The sequence below is a fragment of the Geospiza fortis genome, unplaced genomic scaffold (assembly GCF_000277835.1).
Source record: "Geospiza fortis unplaced genomic scaffold, GeoFor_1.0 scaffold92, whole genome shotgun sequence".
NCBI classification, from domain to species: Eukaryota; Metazoa; Chordata; class Aves; order Passeriformes; family Thraupidae; genus Geospiza; species Geospiza fortis.
The window spans coordinates 2,413,845-2,423,347 of NW_005054389.1; the positions used below are offsets into that span (position 1 = coordinate 2,413,845).

Here is a 9,503-nt window from a genome sequence, read left to right on the forward strand (position 1 = left end):
TTACACTTCCAAATGATAAGAAATTGTGCTGGCTCAATTCTTCATTAGGATTATTACATAATAAGAGTTGTAAATGCTGCAAAAGGAAAATAAACCATTAAGAAAGTGTATGCCACTATTGGGTTCAGTTATGGGTCCCCATGGAGTAAAACTCAGTTTTATGGAGACTTGGGTAGCTGCCAGGAGATAAACGATAACTTTTGTTTTGACAAATTTGGGGCAGTCCTCTTTATTTACCAGGAACTGAAAGAACTCTGCTTGCACCAAAGCAGCATAGCAAGAGACAGCTTTTATGGAAAAAGGAAGATCTGAACATTTATACTGTTTTGGTGTGCTGCCCTTCCATGCTTGAGCATGAAACACATGAAATAATTGGTTCTCTTGGGTACACAAATTAAAAGCCCATTCACCACAGAGTGCAAAGCCTCTCATTTCTGAGCAGGTGAACATGTAGCAACTAGACATTTCAAACAGGATTCTGTCAGGTGTAGAAGCCTGGAGAACTTGTTTTCAAAAAAGGCAGGCAAGGTCACAGCATGCACTGAGGAAGGAAGTGTTGCTCTACCATGGATTTCAATTCTGTGCTTAAACACAGAACAATTTCACCAGGTTCAAGCCAAAGGAAAAGTTGACCTGGTGAAGAGTTAAGGGGTCAAGCAAGAAAGCTTTCAACATCTTTTTGATATTTCTGCACACCTCCCACGTTGAATAGCACATGAAGACACACTGGAGAGTTTATCAGAAAGTCATTTGCCTTCAAGAACCATAAAAAATTTGCTTTGTTTTCTGCCAAATTTTGTGAGCTTGAAAAATCTCAATTAGATAAAAAAAAAGCTTTAAAATGCAACACTGACTTATCTGCTTTCAGGAAGGGAGGTGGAAGGAACAGAGTCTGTGATTCTTTGTCATAACAATTTGGGGTTTTATGGATAAACACAAATTCTGAAAAGTCTATAAAATTTCACTTAAACCCAAAATAGACCAAACATACAAAATACAAAATATTCCCTTTCTAGTGTAGCTTTGAACAGACAATGCATCTTTATGTAGTATTTGATTTAATGCCCATTTTATCACAGATGGTATAATCACAAAAAATGGAACACTTGAAAGGAATTTGACAAACAGAACCAGATGTAAAACATCTTGAAGCTTACAAATTCATCACAAAGATTAAGGAGGACTTGAAAATACAGGGTTTCAAAGCTTCCAGCAGACCAACACATCTGCTCTCTCCAGAAATGCTTTCCTACTTCCTGATGTGTTTACATAGTGAGAAGATGCAGTAGGAACTAGATCAGATGCAATTCTGTTTGGGGGTTCATTATCTCGTGTCTGCAGCAGAGCCAGGGCACAGAATAACCACACAAAAAATGCAACTGAAGAACATGGATGCATTGGCCTCAGGAGAAATATTACAGGCAGGTGGGAAGCAAGGAAGAAATGTGCTGCTGTACTCCAATAACTAATGATGAAGTGGATGGATCCTTAGGAATCCTTCTGTTTATGAATAACTGTGCTTTTATTGCTGGTTAAGGCAAGGGCCCTGTGGAGTCACTTTTGCAAAATCATTTTTAAGCTGTAATAAGAACCATGTAAAAGAATGCTCCTTTCTACGAATGTTAGGGGAAAAAAAAAGAATCAAGCAGGAAAACTAACATTTCCTTTACTTAATCTTCACAAACAACTGCCCACAAGAAGAAATTATGCCCTCATCTACTCCAGTCTTGTAACCACAATGTACTGTTTATGCTGTGCTTACAAATTTATTACCTCACACTGGCCAAAGATGACCATTAGCACCTGTATCCTCACTGCCACAGTTTTAAAGTCCAACACAAAAAGCAAACACTAGTCTGCCTGAAAAGTTAAAATGCCTCAAACTTCCCAGAAGTACTTGTTTGAAACTTGAGTGCTGATCAGAAGAGAGCAGAAATTTGAGCCAAGCATGGGAGAGCCAAGATCTAGGAGAGGTGAGCAGACACCACCAGTGGCCAGGAAAGGCAGCAGTGCCAGAAGTGTTATTTCCAGTCTCCACTCATGGCCCTTAAATCCCTTAAAAAAATTCTTTCAAAGCTCTCATCCACTCTAGTGGTTCTGGATACTGTCCACACTAATCACTCCTAGGAAAAGAAGAAAACATTATGCTTGTGCAAGCAAAAAGCTCATCAAGCTGCATGTAAAATTTAAAAGTTTGCCCTTTCTAGCATTTGGAGTCCAAAAGTACAATGGAAAGAAAGAAAGAGTCAACAGTGGAGCATCTGCAACCAATTTCAGTGAAGATGGAAGATAACCAGTGCTGGAGGCATGCTCAGGATGAGCCTTCAGCATTCCAGTTTGCTGGCTATTGTCACCATTTGGTTCAGAGAGAAACACTGCTGGCACAAAGCTAGTTTTGATTTAGCCACACCAAAACATCTCTTGCCCCACAGGGATTAGTTACCTAGTTGTTTCCCACCCAGTTTCCAAGCAAGATTCAAATCTTTCAGCAATTTAACTTCACCATGTCAGTTTTGTTTGTAGTGATTTCTAGATGCTGGGCTACATAAAGAGATCTTGTAGTATTGGTAGAATCAGCACTCAGTACTCAACTGCCAGTGCTAAGCACCCAGTGCTTATTCAAGCTACTTCAAAGAAAGGGTTTTTTTTGGGACCAGGCATTATCAACTTCTCTCTGAGGTGAGTTTCAGCATGAAAACAGAAGAATACTTTTGAGGAACCAAAACATAGTTCAGCTGCATGGTAGAAAAACTCCTGCCAAAGGAAAGGGTTGTGAATATTTTGTTTTATCTGAACTTTGGATCACCTGAAAGCAAAAGAAAATTATCCTTGGGGTCCATTTTGTTTTCCCTTAGTATATTCACATGTAACATACAGCAAGCTTTACTGTCTACAGAAGATTTCTTATGCTCTCAATCTCAAAAATACTCACACCCTCTTCACTTTGGTATTTTATATACACAGCATGAGATTGCAGCTCCCATGGATGGCTTTTTTTGGGACCATAAATTATTGCCATGCCCATTTCAGGCCTCTTCAACTCCCCTGTCCTTCCTGGGTGACAAACCATGATTTTTATCACAGCAAAGAAGTGTAGCAATATCCATACCAGTTTATGGTCCTAGGGTTATTAAATTAGCAGGAACATTATTTCTTAAAACATTAATCACCCATTGTTAGAAGTGACAAATTTTTTCTTCATTATATAATTATTTTAGGTTTTTTTTTCTCATATTATGTTTTGCTTTTTCCATCTGTTAGTTTCCATGAAGTTGCAACACAGTTTTGGCACAAACTTGGGAATTTCCATCACAATGTATTCATCTTTCTTCATATTTTCATCAACATCTGGAATCATTCTGCATTTCTCAGACAAAATATTCCCCAAATCTTACTCCTTAAGAGAGCAGGGAAATTTGACACTAGATGATGCTCTAATGCAAAAACTTTCTACATTGTTTGAGTCTGTTTCTTTAACAGTACCCTTTCTTCAAAGTGAGAGGAAAAAATTATCTTTATTAACCTTTAGCTGCTCCTAATAGCTATGTCAATATTCAAAATTGGCAAGTATGACTGTTCTACTATTTTAATTTTTAAAGTCTGCTTTACTAACTCATGAAAGCATGTAAAATATTAAAATTATAAACACTATAAAAAAGTACATCTGCAGCACAGGAAACAAAGATAAAACTCAAATTTTCCTTAGTACAAGATATATCATCTACAAAAAGCTTTTTATAATTTCTGGATGCTTGTTACTTCTGCTCCAGATGCTATCTTAACCCAAATAGAAAGGAATGTTATACCAAAGCACAAGTTGATTGTGTGCTTTTCAGATTACAAGATAGTCCTCACTCACAACTACATCTAATTCAAAATAAGAGCTCTTTTATCTTTAACCATGTTAAAATACTCCCTCCACCTGCTTAAACATCCTTACAGCTCAGCATTTTCAAAGCAGCTGTCAACAACATGACACCAACCATGCACATTGCAAGTTTTTCTGCAAGTTCCCCAGTTTTTGCATCTTCTGACAGCCTCAAAAATTTTGCAGCTACTCCAGATAAAACCAAACCTTCCTTCTGCTCCACTATCCGTGTCAGAAAGGAAGCTGGTTCTTCAAGGATAAAATGTAGCTCCAACAGTGTCCAGACTTGCCTGGAATCAAATTCTCCTTGGCTTACTTTACAGTATGAACACCCCTGCCCTTCACACCTGTACTGACCAGCTTACAACAGTACTCATAAAAGTGGTGTAACCGTGTTTTCTAGGGCTGTGGAAAAACAAGATTCCTCCAGCAACTGTTAGATTGGACTGGGATTCAACAGCAACGAGAGATGCCTCACTTTTAATCTTTACAGATCTTGGAGACTCCATCTATTTTCTCTCGTGTATTGGCAACATTTCTTAGAATGCAACTTCTTGTAGACTGAAAATCACCAGTTTTGTTCCACTGGCTACAGCTTTAAGCAGTCACAGCTGCAGTGCCATTTAAAAACCAGACAAAGCAGTGGAGAGAGACATGTCCAGTTTGTTCAGGGAGCAATCCTGTTGATGCTATGCCATGCCAGCTGCTGGGAACATTGCTTGAACTATAAGCAAAGCAGCCAACAAGCTCTAACGCTCCATCACCTCCTTCTCTATCCCACACCAGCTTTACACTCTGCTGACTAAAGCTGTTGGAAGCAATATGCCCAAATGGTCCACAAAGGAAACTAACTTGCTTGAGACCCTTGTAGCTCTCTATAGGTCAGACATCAGAAACACTGTGGAATCTGCAAGCTCAGCTGCCTGTAAATTTCCATGTAATTTATGTCAATGCCTGGTAAATTGGTGCTCAGCACCACACCCTTCAGTTGTCCTCAGCAGAAGAGTTGGTTGATCTATTTCCTTCACAGACTTGTTCCCACACCTGCACTTCTCAGGAGGTACTCAGTAACACAACTCTCAGTTTTGCAAGGCCAGTGAGCCAGGAACAGCCATTGGCGATCTGTCTGTAAAACAGAGAGCACGTCAGGTGGGGATAACGAGATGCCTGAGAGCACGTGGAGAGATAGAGCAATACTGAGCCTGTACCAGAGCAATACCGAACCCGTACCAGAGCAATACCAAACCTGTACCAGAGCAATACCAAACCTGTACCAGCAGCTGTGGAGCAAACAACAGGACTGACTGTACCTGTGGTGTGCACATCACCTCAGGGTCACAGCTGTGCCTCTCGCCAGGCTGACTGGTCATGTCCCAGCAGCCTGAAGAAAGAATTCCCTTCCCCCTCCCCACCACTTGCTGGAGGTGACAGTACAATGACCATCGTGAAAACACACAACTCTCTGCTAACCTGACCACAACAGTCATTAAAACGGGAAGACCAAAGGAGGAACGGAATTCATGGGCCAAACCACTAAAATCTGCTAAGAATTGAACCTGTCATAATTTAACTTCTCTTAGATTAAGGAGAGGCACCCCAAAAAAGCATTCTCATTTAAAATCCAGACAAAGACACTGGATATGACACAAAATGAACAGTAAAACACATAAAGCATTAACATGTGAAAGAAACATGTTGCCATTATGTCAAATAGTGCTTTTTATATTTTATTAACAAGCAAGCATCCCTGGAACTGGGTCTATATAAAAATATTTCATGAACCAATCAGAATACAAGGGAGTTATATAAATTTATTTTATGAAACACTGATTAGTTTTGAAAATCTCCATTTTTAATGTTTTAATTTCAACTTTCATTTTCTTAAAAAAATCACTAAAAGGACACAACCCACAAAAATACAATCTGTATCTGCTCTATATTTACAGATAACTGGTCACTGTTAAGGCACAGATTTAAAACTAACATTTTACGTAGCAAGTCAAATATTTGTGCATAATGTAACACTAACAATACGATACACTGTACTGTTATATTCCCTTTGTGGAATCAAAGTGAGAATTTACTTCCAGTGTGGTTTTTTTTTTAATGTGAAGCCCTACTGAAAAATAATGTTGTTCATGGGAAATTCTTCACTTTGGTGTAGATGAAATAAGCTGCTCAGCAAAAGACCACATCAACTTAATACTGTAAGAAAATCAGTTTCTGAGTATAGTACCGTCTGGATGGATAGCACGTACCTACAAAAGGCTAAAAATCTGAGTGCAAAGCTTTTGGATGCTTTTAAATTTAGGCAAAATAAGCAAGAAGGGGCTGCAGAAAATTCTGTACAAAGTGTTGCTGAATATTTAGTTCATTAAAAACATTTTATGAAATAAGGAGTCTGAATACAATTTGATTTGCAAGCACTGGGCTTGCAAATGCAAACATTTAAACAACAGCTTATCTGTAAGCACATAAATAGTCCGTGTGAATGGAACTATCTGCATGCTTAGAAGTAAGCACAAGTGTAAATAGCTTTAGAATGAGCAGTGGTGGCTTCCAAGAGGGTTTCCATGAAGTTGCTCTTGCTTGTGCAACACACACACACAAATCTTTCCTACACACGTGGATATTGACTCTTGGCATTGAGCAGAGGAAGCTGCTGTGAACAACTGTGTGAGTACCAGATACAGCTTTAGCCAGTCACATCTGTAGTGCCGTTCTAAAACCAGACAAGCTGCTACTTGATCTACAGGGGAAGTCACCCAGGTATACACCATTAAGTAGATATGGCTGAAATGAGCACTGAGCAGCAATTTTTAGCTAACCACAAGATTTTATATTATTGCTTGATCATCTATGCCCTCAAGTAATAGTCTCTTGAAATTCCCTTTGTGTGTGCAATTTTTGCCATACATCATTTTGCATTCTCACCTTAAAAGAAAGAATTACCCATGGAAAGTGTCAAAACTCTCTCACCCATTTTTGCATAAACCCCAACTACTGTAAATGTTATTCTAATGCCTTCTGATAAGAGCACTTGACAGTGGTTTATGTCCATCTCAAAAGGCTTGTACACTGAACATAAATAATACATTACAGTAGAGGTAAGGTAATTCACAATATTTCTCATGGGAATGCTTTGCAATTAATGCTTGGAAACTACACATAGCATTGCAAAAAGAGGCACTTAATGGATTCCTTCATTACATTGAAACCCTTCATAAACCCATAATACAACATCTGTAAAGACAGAGGAATAACATTGCCAAATCTTTCGGACTTTCACAGTATAAGAATGCAAAATTTAGCTCTAGCCACTTATAACATGGACTCTTTCTGTTGAACATAACTTGTTTCAGAAATAGTTCATCTCCAGAGTTTCAAACACTTCTGCAGCTGACAATTACAAATCTAGATCGAACAAAACAGATGCTATTACACCTATTTTATGTAGGTCACTTCATTGCTGCATGCATAGTCATGTAAGTAATATGTGTCATTTATTAAATGGCAACAGTGCTGTCTTGTCAAATTAGATTAGTTGTCTGTTTAATCAAACCGACAGCCCAGAGCTCTAGTTTGATGAATGCCTTTTGGTCTCTACCATAAATCTGCAGTAGATCAGTTTAATCTGTTACGTATTGTAGGTGTATAGAATCTAAAAATAAAAGTCTGATATAAATAAGTGTCCTTTAGTGGCAGGGTACTAAAAATAGCCCTTTGCTTTGAGACAACCATTAAAAACAGTTTTAGCAAAAAGGCAGCAGTTAAATATGTTGACTGAAAAGGGTTAATATTGCAGGGTCCATTTTGGTCTTTCATTGCATTTGTTACAGTGAGTATTACTGCAGGCAGCATTAGACTGCTTTATAAGAGCATAATAGGACTGGTCCACTACCAAGTGACTTGATTTTGGAACAGTCTCTTCAGATAACTACCTGGGAGACAGAGAGAGGAAAAACAAAAATCTGCATAAGAACCAGTTTCTAGTACCATTATAGTGAGATGTGACTTAACATAGGAACACCTGAAAAAATTTGATTAGTGCCAATATAAAAACTGATATGGAAATGAAAGAGAAATAAATTTCCACAGGACAAGAAATCAGAACATGTAAAGTGCAGAAAGACCTCAATAATTATTTTAAGCAGTACCAGAAAAATCCATCTTGATAAAGCCAAATCTATGCTCTCTGGCATCCCAGCTCTTCATTCTTCCTTCATTCAACAAAGTACAAAATTCAGTGCATACATTATAGTTATAGGTAATAAAATACTAAACAAAGAACCCTATATTATTATTATTGCAAATTCTGTCCAATCTACATGAGTAAAACGTAACCCACATTTGGTGTTTCAAAAGACAACTGACAAAACGTGTTCTCTCTGATTTTTTGGCACATTATTGTGCAGACAAAATGCTTTGGTCCTTGACACCCAAACTCCCAAAGTGCAGAGGGTGGTGTGCAGTGAAGGCTGTCCACAGGATTGCCATGTCCATCTTTCCAGCTGCTTTCTGAGCCCAGCCTCCTGCTACCAGCGCCCGCTGACGCTGGCAATGTCCGAGTGATACTGGCGCGGCAGTCTCCCACTGGCTCCACCTTCCAGGAACGAGGCACGGATGTTGGATGGGTCAAACAGCTTTCTTCGGTTTTTGTTCAGTTCTGGAGGGGGTAAGCACACCCGCAGAAATCCATTTTAATGCTTTCTGTCAACCAAATGCACAACTTCTCTTTAAATGAACAAAGTACTTTAGGCAGATAGGGTATGCACTGAAAATACCTGTGAGATACTCCTTCAATTAACAAACAGTCCAACAAGATAATAAGAGCATCAGGTTAAGACTCAGAGGCTCTGCCTGGGACAATTCTCATTTGGCACTGATAATTTTTGGCAATATTGATTTAGATCAAATTGACATGGCTGCAACTTTTAAAAGTTTCTCTTATAATACTCAAACACTGCAATCTTCCTGGAAGCTCAACCATGCAGTGTAGACTGAAATGGACAGAAAAGCTTGTTACCAACTTGATAATTTCTCAATGCACAATTCTTTACTTTAAACACAAAACTGAAGCAGTATTTTAACAAGGACTTTCAAAAAAAAACAGATGCTCACCTCTCATTTAAACATGAACCCTGATCTCATATTAGTAATAGCTCATCTAAAATATTTTTCTTTTCCCCACTTTCCAGTTCTTGTAAACAAACTCTGTGCTAGATACAAACCACTGAGAAATTCTATAAATTTTCAAGACTGCTACTGAACTAAGTACATTTGCAAACTAAAAAAACAAACAAAAAACCCCCCCAAAAGGAGGCACTTTTTCCCAGTAGGATGACGCGTCTGCTAATCAATAAAATGGAGGACAGGGAACCAAAAGGTTGAAAATGCCAGTTGTGACTGGTATGTAGTGCTGCTCAGACTCTGCAGTGCCTGATTCCCAGAAATCCTGGATCCACAATTTTGGAGCATTAAACTTCACAATGTGAGATGAACTTTCTACCAAGCTGCAGCTTTACAGGACTATTGCAAGTGAGCTGGTATTAGGTAAGGGGAAAGCTCTATAAAGCCTGGGTTTAAGCACCTCTGATGAGGGGCAAGCTAATATTACCTGTGTAGACTCTAGTCC

At 38.7% G+C, this 9,503-nt stretch overlaps 1 protein-coding gene across 1 annotated transcript in view; it reads right to left on the reverse strand.

Moving 5' to 3' along the window:
- Positions 1–5,574: 5,574 nt before the first annotated feature.
- The window catches only part of BICC1 (BicC family RNA binding protein 1), a 57,059-nt gene continuing 53,130 nt past the window's right edge, over positions 5,575–9,503 (reverse strand). The window contains exon 20 of the mRNA XM_005425563.2: positions 5,575–8,534. Coding sequence (XP_005425620.1) covers positions 8,404–8,534 — 131 coding nt within the window. The 3' untranslated portion in view covers positions 5,575–8,403. The remainder of the gene's footprint in view (positions 8,535–9,503) is intronic.